Here is a 17,945-nt window from a genome sequence, read left to right on the forward strand (position 1 = left end):
AGTTATTAATACAATTACCGGAGGTTAAACTGTTGGTTGAGATGTGAGATTATTGGACGGGAGGCGGCTGAATTCAATTTGTGGAATGGGGCGAGGCTCTTATTATTGACTACACGACCGACCATTATAAGGTGTGGGCATGTTTGAATTATCATACATATTACTTTGACTCAGATACCGACCTTGCGATAACAGGAAACTCGATATTCCAATAGTGATTTCACTTCAAATAAATGAATGAATATTTCAGTTGAGATGGGGCGAAACAAAATCTTTTTTTTCTCGTCCAATGCTGTCATTTTTATAAAAATGTTTTTTTAGAGAATTTTTATCAATGCAAAATTGATTGCTTTTTTCACAACATTTCCATTTTATTCATTTAAATATTGGCTGAAATAACTCCGAAAAGACTGACTGAGTTTAACAGTCTCATTCCATTTCATCATTTCAATCCACTAAATTATTTCACTGCTCCTCTCGTCTAACGAAGATATGCCATTTGAAACACAATGAGTTATTAATCCAGCGCACTTACATTAAAACGATTCATTGGATTCCGATACTGAGGATTAATCGCCTAACTTGATTAATTAACACGGAATTATTTAAATGAATGAAGTTAGAGCGATCTAATCGTTCATCAGTCACTTTTCTGGGTATTCAGAGAAATGTGAGAGGCCAGAGATGGGTCATTCGAGAACACCTTTCCACTTTACATTGATTTCAAACCTATAATAACCGAGCAATTATTAATGCACGCCACGGTGAAGAGTTTCAATATTAAAAAAAATTTAGTTATGACATTTTTGGAGGTTCATTGAATTATCGATATGTTTCGAAAGACACAGATAATGAAATTAAATTCATTTTAATGAGAAAATGGAGAGATAATTTTTCATTTCAAATTAAACTATTGGAGATTTTTTTTTATCTAGTAGAATATAACTTGACCCTCCAAATTTTTTCATCTATTGATTGAGGATGATTTCTACTACATGGCGACCAGTCTTTTTTTTATCATGAATGAGTTCATTATTAATCCATAGTCAAAAGTTATCTTGTTTTACCACTTCGCTACTGAATTCTCACAATTGCAATGTGGAAAAGAAACCTCTATTGCAATGACTTCAAAATAGACACTTCTTCGACTTCATTCCCACGCTCTTCAATTAAATATTTATGATCCAAAATGACACTGCTCGTCTCTGGGGTAATCAGTCCCCAATATTAATTTCAAAGAGTGTTACATGTGCCCACAAAAAGGGGTTAATCAACTCATAATAAATAGCTCGATGGTGAAAGCGGAAAGAACGGGGCTGATTCTAATACACCACTGCCAAATTGAATTTTTCATAGGGAAAATTGATGGCCATAGACACAGGTCTGAACGGGGCCTAGAACACTTATGCATAATGTAGTGCGCTAGGCGTTTTACGCGCGCACTTTAACTCACACGTGAATTATTAATGATACGATAATTTGTGTATGTACAAGGGCGAATGGGTGAGCGAGGAGAAATGATGGTAGACCACCCTCTCGGCTCTCTCCCCCTTTTTTTGAATGGTACCCCTGCATCCCTTATGCGAAGATAAATGTCTCGTCCATTTGATTCAGTGTAGCGAGAACAAAAGTTATTTCAAAATTGACTAACAATCCCCAAATTCTCAATTCATGGACAAAATATGCCCATTGACTTCCGCAAAAACATTAAAACCCATTGAAACAACTAGAAAATCAATTGAATGAATTATACAGAATTCTCTGCATTTTTTTTCATTTTTCCCAAACGTGAAAGCATTTGAAAAAAATGCTTTTTCTGTCTGACGCATGAATGATGAGTACAATGGGAGAATGTCAATGGTGAATTTTTTTTCTCTGAATTAAATTGAAATGTAAAATCGCACGATAAAATCAATTGTTTTGTCAGGAAGAAATCACCTTGGAATTTCGTATAGACGAGCAAACCCGGGTGAGGAGCAGAGGGTGGAGATCGGGGGGTAAAAATCAACGACACAATGAAAGACAGATACAGATGCGTTGCATGCGTTGTAGATTTATAAGTATGCAGACGACGTTTCGAGCGCGGCGGCGGCACCAAAAAGGCCCCTGCTAGGGAGATCCAGGCTTGAGTTATGAAACTGTCTCTTTACTTCTTTTTTGAACACGTAACGCCAGTGGCTTTTTAATTGTCCTATAACCACACCGGCGAACTCAAATAGTGGGATTTCAGAGAGTCTTTCATTCATAGACAACAGCGTAATGAAATAGAAAAAAAAAATATCTCCCATAGTTGATAGATCGAGTATTGTAGGGCTGATTAGGCCGGATGAGAGTGAAAGGAGAAATTTAAATATTTCAGCTAGGGATTAGGAATTTTGCTCCGCAAAATATTGATAATTGCTCGAAGATTGCAATCATTTGAATTGATTTTCTCATATGAATCATTTTCGTCCCGTCACGGTGTCTCATTAAGCTCCCAGTGAGTTTCAAAATTGATTTCTAAAAGAAGTCCTAGAGATTTCTGAAGAGTCATGGTCCTGGCAAATTGCTGATCCGCCCTGGCGATGCTCAAGATTCAATCTGTAAACGAAACGGATGAATTCATCATACAACCCTCTCTTGGTATTCATCTGTGATTGGATCCTAGTATGAGCATGCACGAAGGCATTAACGACTGAATGAATATTGCAATGAGAATCGATGATTCGGGGATCCGAGGAAGTAGAATGTGAAATTTTTCGGGGAATCGGTTAATGGATGAATTCATTGAATTACCGGGGCTGATATCCTATTCACCTGCCCTCCAGTCTTCAGCGCTCGAAATCACCATTTGCATTCATGAATAATAATAACCATTGAAACACTGGGAATGGTGACAGGCCAATGATTTAAGGATATTCAAGTGGCATGAAAAAAAAATTTCTTTTTATTTATATCTTGGAAATTTCACGAACTTGTCACGGTATTTCTACCTATAATCGGAAATTATTGTAGAGCATACAATATCGGTATTTAAATGTTCCCGTAATTTTTCGTAATTTTTCTCTGAGCCTTTTTTTGAACATTTGAGCTCCTCCAAAATTCTAAACGAACATTTTTTAATTCGTTGAGCTCCTGTGACGAAGACAACGTACTGTTAATTATTTAAGGGTCGATCAGATGGCTTGTTAATCTGTTGGACACACGCTTCCATTGATTAACGAGTCATTAGGCTTCTATAATTGAAGTGGTAAATGGAGTAAGTGGTATTGATTTCGGGCACTGTCTAATGGGCATTTCAACGGTTGGAAATCATTCGCTGTTCAGAGCAAATACACCGGATATAATTTATTGAAAATTAAAATGGCTACTCCATTGAGATAATGATAATTAATTTTATTCAGAGAATAGTTTCAGTGAGAAATCGTGTCAATTGAATAATATGTCGACATTGTTGGGAATAATTGATCTGGGGAGGATCATAGATTAAATTATCTCTGATTAGCGTACTGAGAGAAATTCGATTTGCGATTTACTTTAGATTTATTACCATTTTTTCGTGATAATCAAATTGTAATTTTCCAATGGCAAAATTTTCGCGTAAAGAAAAACATAATGAAAAGTAATTTTTCCGGTAATAGTCTAATTTGTAAGACTGAATTCACGCCAAATTAATTTACTCAATGCCATTAATTATCTCCCCATTTTTCTATTCAATAATTCAAACAACAGATTATTTTTTGACACTTTTCAATAATCGTTGATAAGGAACACTAGTAAATTGATTAATGCTCCAAATGAAGTTATGGAAATTAATTACTTTCATTTCATTTTCATTTACATAATTATTTATTTTTCATGATTGGTTTATTTTTGTTACTGATTTTCAATGAAACTAGTTGCAAGGACAATAAAAATTCTGTTTATTCAATCTTATTTAACTCTATGCAGAGTTGAAAGACATAAACCCGCAACCACACCCTTTCCAAGTACCTCAAGCGTCCGGAGACAGCGGTAGTCTCCAGCGGACACTTTGCAAAATTTAAAATTCAACATTGCCGAGTTTTCCCTGTTTTCAAGTTTATCCCTCAGCAATACAAAGTATTAGACCCTCTGTTGCTGTCCGCGCATCATCAGGGGTATATACCGTCCGCCCTGGGGTTATATCCGCGCTATTGGTCCACGCCCCGCTGACTGGACTGTTTTTTATTGTCGGCCTTCGCAAACCAATGCCACTCGTATAAGGGAGAGAAATTGTCCAATTCTATCGCCATGGGGATTCCCACGTGACACTCCAGCAGGACAATTTTTGAACTGGACGACATTCGATAGTTTCAGTCGGGAAAAAAAATACTGTGGGCTCATCTCTTGAGTCAGCAATTGCTGCGGGCTCTCTCCATCTCTCAATGCAAAAATCAATGTATTTTCGGGCTTTGGGTACCACAAATCATTGATAATTATGCTCCAGTTGAGTTGATTCAATAAATTTAATTAAAAAGATATCTGAATATAGAGCAATATCATGTCATTTTCACCACCACGTTTACTGAAAAATTTATTTAAAGAAGCAATCTCCTTTGAAATTAAAACACGAAGGAAAGTAAAAACTCGGAAGATGAGGCAAATTGCAAAAACCGATGGGAAGTGTTATTTTCAGAGGACATGTTACGTCCAAACCAAATTACCGGGACAGGCTCCATTAGCAACGTCACAGGAGTCTCGGGAAAACTGTCCCAGAGGGTTTCAACCAGCACATACAATGAAATACTATATAAACGAAGAGTGGTTGATGGAGTGGTGGTGGAAAGAGAGAGGGGGGGGGGAGAATTTAGACTGCAGGAGGTCTTGAGCATGAGGACAAAGCGGTTTGCCAGCGATATCAGTATCGCCGCGGTGTAATCAGTGAGCCACGCCCAGCGGCACGAAGCTCAGCACTGGCACGCCCACTTCAGCAATTACACCCCGAAGTCACCCACGAGTGGTGCAGAGGGGGGGAGGTGGGGAAAATTTCCACCCTAACCATTCTTGTCTACCTCACCCCTCCGCTACGCTTGTCTCATTGTCCAGCAATTTTTTCCCTGCGAATTTTGTACTTAATTCCACTTTTGGCGCAGTTCAGGGGAAGTTATTGGCAAATGTGACAGCCATTCATTATTTGGGAAATTAATAATTCAGTAATTAAATAATGAGTCCCTGAATTTTTTTGTTTTGAGTGAGTTTTAAATTGTTTTTTTTTGGGGGGGATTTTTACGAGGGAAAGGGAGAACACGGTGATATGCAGCTGGAGGAAAAATTTATTTGATGGAGTGGAACTGATTGCTTGAAGGGAATTATGCAACTTAATTGAAGAAAATTGAATATCGTTGATAACAATTAAAGGTAATTAATTAAAAAATAATAAAAAAAACCTCGTCAACGTAATTTATTTTCATGAGACATGATTTTTTTGCTGGTTGACCAGTCTGTTGAATGATCCCTTGAGTAAATGGGCTTGATCGTACGTTACATACTACAATGTGACAGGAGAAAATCACCGTTTGGATCCAGTGGGTGGTAACACCAGTGGCCGGGAATTACGACGCACCTTTTTCTCGTATTTTTCACCCCGGCAATTTCCGGGGATTCGTTTGGCACACTTGGGATAGAAAACAGTCTGGCAATTCGCCTAACGATTATAACCATTTTCTAGAATTTATACTACTCCCATTTTCAAGTGATAAATTCAACCCCTTTTTGGGGGCTTTTTTTTTATTTCAATATTTCGGTTTTCTCGCCTTCTACTGGCGAATTTGAGGGGTGACACCGGGAAAATAGGAGAGATTTTATTGGTTTCGCTTTAGGGGTACGAGTGCTGACTGTTTCCCACACTCACCCCAGAGCCAACGGGGATCAGGACAATTTGCCTGATCTCGAGAACGAAGTGGCCGTGAAATTGCACAAATAGTCGAGTGTGCGAGACGAATCACTCTGACCCCGACGGAGGCCAACTGTCTACTTTGTTCACGCTCGTTACGACTTTCCCGGGGATTTCTTCCTCGATAAATTAATGTATCGATCCTTCAAAACCAATCAATTCCTCTCCTTTATTTATTTAACTTATCTCGAAAGAAATGCTTGCACATGTATTTATTGTCTGTCTGTATATTGACCTATATTCCTTAGATTCCGAGATAGTCAGGAAAAACTGGTCAATAGTCAAGAGCGAATCTGGTTTAGCCACTTAGCTACTGATTTCCTCCCTCGACTTCTCATTTCCCATCAAAAACCACCACAACATCGCTCCCGTTTCTTCCCAACAGCCCCGAGAAGTGAGGAATACGTAGTGGGATGTGTCCCAAAATCGCAAATCATCGATGACAAATAGTCCCTTGTCCATTACGCCTTCTCTCATGTCCCTCAAACATAACTGCGGCACGCGGCAACAATTGACAAACTTTATTTCACACAGACACAGGAGGACTCACACAATTCCCCAATAACAGCTCCGAAGAAGTTGGTCCTGCGGTCGATCTCGTGTTTGTACACAACGATTGTCGATATTGAGGATGAAAAGCCGAGTTAGCTCGTGTCTAGATCTCTTTTCAGTTACCACAAATGTCTCGTCCGTTTATGAATAGGATTTTTTGCACCCGTCGCCGGAAAACTGAACCCTCAACGTCGAGTGCTCCCACCCCCGCCTTTTCATTGCCGCTCTCTGTCCCGTCCTTCCCCCCCCCCCCGTACTCTTCGTCATTGTGTCGATATTACCCCCGGATGTGTAGAGACCTCGAGTCTCTCTCTCTCGTCACGTGACTCGCTGGTCAGAGTTCAATGGATCAGAGGCCACTTCCGGGGGTGATTTCTCTCTGTGGCTGATCAGCGACACTAAAATCCAGCAAATTGCCCGATGGGAATTGGGGGCGGATACCGGAGATTTATTCGCCGTATTAAGCACCAACTTTTTTTTAGTCTTTGGGGAAGATTTTTTTAGTTATTGGGAGTGTATTAGGAGAAAAAATTAGGTCTGTTGGAAAATTACATCTTCCGTCGTGTTGAATTGATTAACCAGCGGTTAATAGAGAATGTTTCCACCGCAATGCGATCATGTTTGTGCTAGTGAGGGAGTTGGAGAACCAAATGGACAGGGAGCAAATTTTCTTTCTATTCATTTTTTCGGACTTCCAAATTTCCTCACATGCCAAATTCCCATCAGAATCCAATGAAAAAGGCAAAAAATGGAATTTCATCAATTCTCCATCCCGGCTAAAATGGTTAGGCCCCTATCTAAAAATCCATTTTTACTTTCTCAGTGTCCTCGACTGGGCGTGGTGGAAGAGAAGATGATTTATCCCTGTATCACACGGTTAACTGCCAGGATCGTCCGGGCTAAACGACCACGGGGTTTCCTTTTCGTGTATCAACCGTAATGCACTCGGCTTCGCGCTATTGTGTCTCCGTTAAAACTACCCCCCATCCACCCCTCGTCGCCCTAATGTACAAGTGAGTAAAAGGGGGAAGTGAACATCGCAGAGTACATACGTATAACCCCCATCCCCCTCCCCCTCCACCGAGCGCAGAGTGTTTCGAGGCTCGGTAGAATAACTCTGCTATGCGCTTTCATATACTGGCATATAACTCGTGGTCATTAACCCCCCCTGATGATCGATGGCCATTATAATATAGACACATTTTCTCTCTCTTCTTATTGTTCACCTCGTGTCTCAGCACACGGCCAGTACAAGCCCCCCCAGTGGTAGATTTCACCGGCCTCGATCTTTTCCTCAAGCTTTTGCTACATCGATTTGGTTTATTAATAATACAGTGATAGCCTGATCGATTCCAACGACTGTCAGCACTTACTGACGACTGGGGGAGAGGTAAATTAATTGAAGGACGAGCCGATTTACCGTTGTTATCGAATGTGATTATCATGAATTAAGGAGGGGATATTTTTTAAGCGACACGAAAGGGAAACATTAGAGGTTTTTTGGAACAATTTGTGAGGTTTGGAAAAGGGCGGAGGTTTTCTTCATTCATTTTAGGGCACTGTCAGCGTAGAATAAAAATATGCGTGGGAAATATAAGGAATCCAATTTAGAGGAACAAATTTCATTGGGGTAGTCTCCGGTGTAACCATGAAATGTAAATTATTTTCCACCAGTGGCATACTCGTCCTTCTGGAAAAAGGAACATGCACCTGGCACGTGCCCCAACAATGCAAAACAGAAAAAGTATTTCGCGAGAGTGAGGGATCCGCCCAATAACTATACAAGAAATAAAACGAATTAGCCTTTAGTCCAGCGAAAACAGTTAGTATAAAACGCAAAAGGGCACTGTGTGCAGCCATATGGAGTCACGCCCCCGAGTTGTAGCAGCCTTATGTCACAGTGCCTCGTATTTCCCTTATTTCAGGGCGGTAGGTAGACATTACCGATTCAAGGGTGAGCATCGAGCCTGACATCACACCCCTCAGGGGCCTCACCGTTCGGTGCCCACAGCCTTTTTCAGTCCTTTGAGGCTCTAGACACCTCGACTCCTTGCGCCCTTGGGACAATCCAATGTCAAAAGTCGAGGGATGAGAATCGATGGAAAAAATACGAAAGGAGGCGAAACGATACCCATCATTTGTTAGCCCATAACGATTGTCAAAATAGTTGTTGAGGTTTTCCATTGTCCCCAAAGTGTACGTCTATGAAACATTCTGGGCCATATTTTTTTCTTCGTTTTTATTAACACGAGTTTATTGCGCTTTTGTACATAACGTATAATTATTTTTATTCGCAAATTGTTTTTGACAATTTATTTAACTATATATTAAATCCGATCATGAATATATAACGTTTCTTACAGCTCACGTTTGTCGATATAGATAATTTAGTTTTTTTTGCTATACATGAGACTATCTACAGTTTACGAGAGAGAGAGAGAGAGAAAGAGAGAGAAATAAATTATTATTTATAAAATGTTGAGTATTGTTGAAGTATACAAGTAAAAAAAATTGTGAACATTCACTGGTGAAGTGGTAATATTTACCATATTTTTTTTTATATATGAAACGAGGTTTTAATGACAAAATAAAATTTTTATGAGTTATGTGGAAAAACCACTTGACTTCTGAAATCATTTTAAACCTTTCCAGTGAAAATACTCGAGGAATAATCCAACTTTCCCACATTCAAGATTATTTCTGACTCATCGAGTTCTTCTCATTCTCTATTTACAGTCTTCATTTTTATTACTCATTACAACATTTTACCTCGACTTTACGGAATACATTTTTATCAACTGATCGTTAACTCGTTGCTCGACTTGCTCATTTTAAAAATCAGTTAAACCCAATAATCCGTGGTGCTCGAAATTACCTCACCATTATCAAATAATGATTGAGTGAATCGTCAGTGGTAACACAGCTTATTAATAAAACATCACGAACAATGTCGCCTTCGTTAACTTCATTCCATCCAAACTGTTTGAAAATCACATGAAAATCGGATTAACTCAGTGAGAGATCACTTCTGTGGATGAATATACATCTTCAATATTGGATTTATGAGTAGTGTGAGTGTATTGTGGGCGCGGCCATCCGTTACAGAATACGTACACATTTAATATTCAATCCTTTGTTCGTCATCGGGCTTGGAACTCAGTTTCAATGGGTATATGTACATACTTGATGAATTCTCTTGTTCATTCTTCGAGTATGTATGAAAGTCGATGAAAGTGAGTGACAGATGCTCTTTAATGTTCTCAGACATTTTAAATGCTTTTATGGTAAAGCATTTCTATGATTTTTGGTAAATTTGGAGGTATTTTAAAAACTATTTAAGAACTCTTCAACGAGCGAAGATGACAATCACCCTGACCGAGCCTGCCGGCGATAGCTCCGTTGACAACATAAATTCCGATTCAGTCCCAACCGACAGTTAATAATTCTTCATGTAAAGATGCCTCATTTTTTCGTCCTTCTAAGTAATGATCGTTCACAATCGATCACTAGTTGACAGCACAGGCAATAATTCGTACTTGAAGAATAGAGCCTCCAACATTTGATACACTTGAAACGAGCCACGAGTCCGGAGATTACTCGGTTGACAGTATAGCTTTCTATAGAGTTACCAGGGAAAATTCTAAAGTTTTTTAATGGAGATCTCTTCGTTCACTACTAGTAATTTCGCGTTGATAAAGCTTTCATAATCCACCGATTATCAACAGTACACTCTGCACTGTTCATCAAATCACTGGTTATAACTATCACCGATCAATCAACAGTTGACAGCACAACCAACAGTCCCTCCTTCAAGAGTATATCATACACTTTATTAGACACTCAGCTACCTTCTCGAGGAGTTGGTCGCAGGTGCACTGAATGCCCTCAGTCCAGTCCCAGATCCTAGGGTATGAGAACCTCCAACAAGGGAAGATGACAGTCTTCCGGACAATCCCGAGGACAGCGAATCGCTCGGCCTCCCAGGATTTCCCGTTGGACATTTCTCGAGGTGATGGTGATGAGATCTGACAGCTAGTCTGCTCACATGAACAGGAATTGGCACGACTATGCGAGGGCCAGCGTTGGCCTGCTGTCCGTGAGCGGCATGTCGAGAAGCTGAGCTCGCTCCGCCAGTCGTCAGGCCTGCCTTCATTCGCTTCCATTTTGCCCGGCGATTTTGGAACCAGATCTTCACCTGGACCTCGGACAGCTTGAGAGCGTGCGCGATGTGCGAACGCTCTGTCAAAGAGAGATATTTTTTAGCGTGAAATTCTCGTTCTAGTTCTAGGAGTTGCTCTGAGGTGAACGCTGTCCTTCTTCGGCGACCTTTGCTCGCGTTCGCCGAGGCAGACGATACTGATGAGTTCTGGGAGAGACCTGGCTCGGTCGTCACGCCATCGTCGTCGGATTCTGGGGATATTCGTCCACTTTCCGACCCTGAAACATGAAAATTGGAGGCGAAATTTGAGAATTTGGAGAAGGCAGAGTCTACGGAAGGAAAGGTAAGACCTGACATGAATGCTGTTCACTTACACGATTTATTTTGTTTCGTCAAAATTCTTCGGCTCATTTTTTTCAATTTTGTCCCCAATTTCCAGAAAAATCACTAGATTATTCAGTAAATTTAGACAAATACCTTAGGTCTGCCCTTTCAACATACTCCAACTCTGTAATTCCACCACGTTGTGTTTATGGAATTATCCCATAATTACTCGATCACTTTAAATTCCCCCCGGTGCAATTCAATTCCAACCAAACAAAATCATTAAGTCGAATCTTCCATTAAAAAGCCGTGAAACAAGTTAACTGAACTTTTAAATAGTTTGACATTTTAAAAACGAAGAACGTGGCAAACAACAATGACACAGCGTATAACATCGCATCATAAAATATTTGAGAGTTGGCGTCACCTCGCATTGCAGACTAACACTTTTTTCCACATCGCAATTCTCGAGCAAATTACTTGTGAAAAAGTTTACGGACAAATCTAGGGAAGATCGTTCGACGATCAATTGATCGAGACCTTAGAGTCTATCAACGACGGAGAATTGGAGTGTTCACATCACGCGACTTGTCTATTTGTTTTTCACTCCCCACATTATATGACGCTATAGGCTCTTAACTGAAGAATTCTCCTGCTATACACTATATACTTTATATATGATCTTCGTAAAAAAATATACGAGTAATTTTTTATAAACCAATGGACGAATGAAAATGACAAGTAATTGAATTTGACAGATCTGTAACGAAAAACGTTAGAGCGATTTTTTAAATAGAGTGATAAAGCCCCCGGAATATATTTATGCATTTAGTCGAGTCTCTCTCATCGCGCACATTACGCTCTCTTTATTTATTCAAATATCTTCGATTCGGTGGGTCACTTCCGCGTGATACTCGGTACAGCGTGAACTTTCACCGATGGTGGTCATAGCTTGTCTTTACACACCTGTATTTTTCGTTAGAAGTCGATGAATTTGCAGTGTCTCTACTGATGAACATCTCTATAAATTTCCCCTTACTTCCCCCCTCCCCGCGTCTAACGCAAGTTTCAAAACTGTTGCAAAAAGTTATCAACTGGATTAATCAGGACTAAATGTATAATTAGTTGATTCAGACAAAGTTGTTGGCATTATTTTCAATTTACGGGAGATTTTGCGGAGCAGTTGGAGTGTAAAGCCCATGATTTTTAATGCAAATGACGATCTTTACTCTCTGCGGTATTTACACCTGTCGTAGATCGTTTTGTGGTCGAGTCGCGTACCTTATTTACTAGCATATCGATCGACAAGCTGTAATCTATACGGAACCAGGGAATTGTAGATTATTATTGGTGGATGGAAAGTGGAACATTGCGCGGTGAGAAAGAAGTGACAAGAAAAATTTAAGTGGTCATATCTTAATAAATCCGTTGAAATATCAATGGTCAATTTTTAACAGTCTATCAAACATTCCATCTGTGATCAACAATTTAATAACTCAAGAAATTATCGTCTTCCTGTCCTTCGTAGGTTTATGATTCTGTTACAAGTTCAACGAACTCTGAAATTTCATTATTTTCCTCCGTAAAGCTCATTCTCTCTAATACTCCGCTAAAAGTATGCATCCATTGTCCCTGCAATTTTACCAGGAATAACTGAATTTCCAAGCATGTGAAGTGTAAAATATAATTTCCATTTCATAAATGACGGAAACGTGACCTAGGACTTCTATTTTCCCTCGCCACTAAAATGAGAAGAAAAATGGAATTTCCATCATTCAACGGAAACACCACTCCATTAATTCCGAGTCTATTGTTTTAAAATTAATCATTTCAGACTGAAATGCTCCATCTTCGCGATGAAACTCCCCCCTCCCCAAATTCATTCTTACTCTTATCTATCGGTGTGTTTCATTAACCCAATTACATTCGATTAAAATTCCGGTTCTGTGACTTGAAGATTCACGTCGCGTCCTTCGCGTTCATCTGTGAGTACCTCTGATTTTCGTTGATAATACGTAATGAGATTTCGGGAAATAGAGGAGCCCACTCGTGACCTAATTCACTTAATTTACATCCGCATTAATTGATGCGCTTGGAATAGGTAAATTCGTTGCGGACAAAGAGAGAAGTAGTTGAGTAGAAATTACGTAAAAATTCCGTAATTCCGAAGAGAGGGAAAATTTGTTATGAATGCCTAGATCATGATGATCGATTTTCTTCAGTTGAGATTTGGCTTCCGTCGGTTTTTTACCCGCGGCACGCACTTTGTGGGCAACTCGATCCTCCCATGTCGTGTTCGAGGCTGTGGGGTGCATGGCCAATGAATAAAACACTCCAAATTGTGGAAAAAAACTCCTCGACAGATGGCGAATGGGGATGGGGGTGATATTGGACAATTATTGAGAAATTGTGGGAATTGTAGGGACCAATCATTAACAAACGTGTTGGCGAAGGCAAAGAACTTGATTTGATCCAAATAAATTCACTTTGTCTCGTTGAATAAATTACCAGGAAAATAAAAAATAATTTTATTCGAATATGTCGCCCTCTGAAAATAACGAGGAAATATTGATTTATAATTAACAATTATGTTAATTATACTTTCCACATATACTGCCCCTTCATTCCGAGTGTCGATGACTAATTCATTCACGAGACGTGAATAACCGAAACTCCTCATACACCTCGAATTTCCATCACTGAAAATCGATTACTCTCAACGGGTAAACGACACACATTGCCCCGATTCCGGGATAAATTCGCCTCTCCGAACGAGTCGAGGTAAATCTTAATTTTGTAGCTCCATTCATTCAGCCCAAAATGCACACCGGAAGTCTTTATGAGAATTTAAGAAACTCGAGAGGGAAATCCATGAAGTTTATCAGTTTGTTTTTAGAAAGTCCCTCTAGAGAATTTCGCGAGTTCTTTAATCTCATATTTCAGGGGGACATGGCGTTACGGTGCCTATGACGTCACGAGTGAATGACAGGTTCCCAGAACTGAAATTTTTGAAAACACTTCGCATACGAAGTAGGCTTCGGCTAGACATCAATAACCCGATCGATGATCATCGGCCATTCACTAGCTGTCACTCGCCATGTACGTGATCGCACTTATATCACACGCACAAATATTTACCGTTGGATGTTCTTTATTTTAATTAGTAGCTGTTTGTAAATTGAGGATTGATCGACAATTGATTACTGGTACCTTAATGAACAGATAATGATGATTTAAGACCTCTGGTTTTTTGTTTTGATTTTTAATGAGACAAGTCAGTGAAGTATTGATAAAATACTATTTCTTGGCGTGAACAAAGAGAAATTTGATCATCATATGACTCTATTACCATTTCCCGTGCGGAAATACTATTGGAAAAATTAATTAATCCATCAAATTCCTAAAAGAATCCGTTGACAATTAACTTGGATAATTAAATTCATGAAAACAATTTGGGAAATTTATTTGTTCAATTAAAATAGAGAATAGCTGATGCTGGTTTCCGCTGCTCATATTCATCTCCGCTTGCAATAGGCAATCTATTTCCAGATAAATCAGTGATACAGTCAGAAGCGTCACAATTCGCGTCAACTAACGTGTCAACGATTTTCTTAACCCGTCGCAAGCGCTGCATTAGAACGAATACGGTCAATTATAACCACAATGTGGTGCTGACAGATAATCGAAACAGAGGTTTATAGATAGACAACGTGTTGTGATAAGCCGAATTGGGAGAATAAGGAATGTCCCATATGCAGCAAATCAGGAAGTCGATTTTGAGAAACTAATTGGATTTTAATTGAGAACTGGGGAATACTGATGTGGGTAATGACCGCTTAGAAGTTTTTCATTGGGGAATATTTGATTAATTTATTGTGACCGACATAATTAAGAACGGAAGTACTAAATTTACATGGCCATTTCAAGTGATTAGGCGGAGAATGGATTAAATTATCAATCTTTCCAGTCTTCTTTTTCAATTTCTTATTACTGAATTAGGTTTGTTTTTAGAATTGAGAATATTTGATGTTTAATATTCAAAACCGCTGATGTCAAAGAAAAAATGTGGGAACTTTGTTAATTTGTATTTAATTATTCTAGAAAATTTATCTTATCCTCATGATTCTCCGTACAACGCGTGTATTTACTCAAAAGGCATAGAAATGTCCCACGAGAAGAACAACTACAAAATTTATCATGTTTAGTGGAAACTTTCTTTTTTATCTGTCACTAAATTATCTCATCACAACAAAACATGTCTTCGGGGAGACCTGCTTTCTTACGGAGATTAAATACGAAATTAAAAATGAATTTCGCAGCAACGAGAGTTAGTAGAGTATGTTTTTCTCAGTTTCCCGATTGCCTGCTTCACTACTGATTGGCAAAAACATTTCAAATTGTGGACTCACCATGTTGAGACTTGGAAAGATCTTGAACAGGTGAGAGACTACCCTCGTCCTCACTATCCGTCAGTCCACTCGGTTGAACGTCCCGGTGTCCGGGATACGCAGCTCCATGCAGATGATTGAGACTCAGATTGAGATGATGTGGCAACTGGGCCTGATGGCCCTGATGGGCAGGATAACTCGCTGACAGATGAGGCGGCAGGATCGGTCCCCCTGGTACACTTCCCCCATACATTCGCATTGGCAACCAAGCGCTGTACAAGCTTAGGGGCATCGCGAATCCTAAATAAAATAATCCCACCGTTTAATTTGCATCTTCATCGTCTCGACACTCTGTTTTCAAATCAAATTTTCATTCTGTGGAAAGTCACAAGTGATCGCTAATTTCGGTAATCAGTAATTATTATCATTAATTGAACATCAAAAAACAATTTGGATGAATAACCATTAAACGTATTTAATACTCCGTTGGAAGACAGTTATTTATCGCAATCAATAAACTAATTGCCAGCGTTAAATACCTTTATTGATGATTATCGTCTTTATTAATTTAACATCAAGAAACAATTAAGTTAATGATCGTTAAGAATGTTTAATATTTCATCATACCTCACGCCCAACAATCACCTAAATAAGATATTCGGGTAATTTTAGAATATGTTCAATACGTCAAAAAATTGAAATAAAAACTTTAAATAGCCAACAATTTTAAGGAATTTTAATCACAATTATCATGTTCAGAAATGCCATTAATTAAGCATCGAAAGTCAATTTATTTATCGTTAAAAATGTGTAAATTTTCCGCGCTTGTTCGAGACTTTCTTGAGTTCTGTCAAAACAGGAATTGATTGGCTTGGAAAAATTAAGAGCCATTGTATTGATAATTTGAAAAATGTAATAAAAAATCAATAACTTCAGAATTTGCTCAACTTACCCGGCAATGCACTGGTAGCCGTCGCGAAACAGTGCTGCTGATACAGCAATTCCCTCTCCCTGTCCCTCTCACTCCCCTTCCCATCCCCATTCTTATCGCACCAATTGTCCTTCCTCTCGCCCCCGACAACCTGCCCCCTATTTCCAATCAAGCTCTCAATAGTGAACGGCTTCGGTGACGGCTTCACCGAATTCTCCATGGACTCCACCTCATCACTCGCCGATCCCACATCCAACTCGGTCTCCTCCACCGGAGGTGATTCCATATCAAGGTATATCCCTAGAAAAATTTTTTTAAAACATTGTCCCCCTATTTTCCATTCATAATGTTTATAATTTTTCCGAGGTATTGAAAAACAATCCGTTTAAGAAAGCGTCGTTTGCGCTTTCTAATGCGTATTTTATTATTGAAGTCTAGTATATCACGATTACCAAAACCTAATTTATAATTTCTCAACCGTCATTGCTATCTAAAGTTTTTTTTTTTTATTCATTGAACGAACTAATAAAAATTGGCGCACGAAAAATATTGTTATCGCGAATCCTCTAGCCGCGAGGAATATAAAATTGGAACTCCGTCCCTCCCCCTCCCCCGCAATTTTTTTATTAAAAATTCACTCTCTCCCATAGTTTTGGAATCAATTAACAAAATCACCCACTCAATTTTTATTTTTAATTTATTTAATTTACGTTTGTGAAGTCGTAAATTACGGGTACAGTAATCTGACTATTTTGAGCTCACTAAAATTATTTTATCATTAGTCTAAATAAAACACTTGATTTGTCCACCCACTTTCACAAAAAATTCTAAATAAATTGAATCTTTCTCCCGAAAAAAAACAACCGTTGGAATTTTTTACGGAAAATCATGGGGACTAATATTCGGATAATATGATACATCTTGGGAGATACCTTAAGCACAAATCTAAGCCTCAAAATTCGTTCTATTCCAAATCCATAATGAAAACACCTAGCGTTTCTCGAACTTCACTTTTACCGTTCGAAAATCACAATTCACTGCTCACTGAAAAATTTTCTCCGAACGTTTAAAATTGGCGGCTTGTTTTCCCGCCGAAAGCAATTTTTTGAAATTAAAAAAACACTTGAGGCTTTCGATCGGAGAAATAGAGACGAGACGCGTTTGAGTGGCTCGCCGACGAGCAACTGTCGCGGTTTCCCGGTGAGCGGATTCCACGGGTGCTTGTCCCCCTCCCCCTATCATGCGCCAGGGGTGCCCGTCATCGCGTCGCGGTGGGCGTGGCAATTCCTGGAAAATCCTCGCCACCGATTGGACGCAGACGGACCAACGACGTCACTGTTTTGTTGCTCTTCTCCTGTACAAACACGAGTACAATTCGTTTAAAAGTCGTCGGAGTTGCCGCCATGTTGGTCCTCAACGCTTTTGAGAAAGAGTGAGACGAGTTTCCCCCGGGGGGTGGGCGGAGGGGTTACTATGGGGGTGGCTGGGACGTATACATTTGCAATTGTCGGTGTTCGTTCGGCCGCAATTAGGGGTAAATGGTGTTCACCCTTTTGAGGGTGGAAACGGAGGTCGCGATATCGAATTGAATTGTCGCCATGGATTATTTGTAATTATGTTATTATTTATACGATCGCGTCATAAAATATTTTGAGAACTAAAATCATCTGATTAAATGCAGCAGACGCCATTTTATCA

At 39.3% G+C, this 17,945-nt stretch overlaps 1 protein-coding gene across 1 annotated transcript; it reads right to left on the reverse strand.

The window, feature by feature from the left end:
* Positions 1 to 8,682: 8,682 nt before the first annotated feature.
* On the reverse strand, positions 8,683 to 17,445 carry LOC135162843 (homeobox protein unplugged-like). Its single transcript, XM_064121747.1, has 4 exons — positions 17,180 to 17,445; positions 16,269 to 16,547; positions 15,338 to 15,616; positions 8,683 to 10,882 (listed from the first exon to the last, which is right to left on the reverse strand). The coding sequence occupies exons 2-4, from the start codon at positions 16,531 to 16,533 to the stop codon at positions 10,290 to 10,292; spliced, it is 1,137 nt and encodes a 378-aa protein (XP_063977817.1). The 5' UTR covers positions 16,534 to 16,547; positions 17,180 to 17,445; the 3' UTR covers positions 8,683 to 10,289.
* Between the last annotated feature and the right edge of the window lie 500 nt (positions 17,446 to 17,945).

Source organism: Diachasmimorpha longicaudata, chromosome 5, assembly GCF_034640455.1.
Source record: "Diachasmimorpha longicaudata isolate KC_UGA_2023 chromosome 5, iyDiaLong2, whole genome shotgun sequence".
In the NCBI taxonomy this organism is placed as follows: Eukaryota; Metazoa; Arthropoda; class Insecta; order Hymenoptera; family Braconidae; genus Diachasmimorpha; species Diachasmimorpha longicaudata.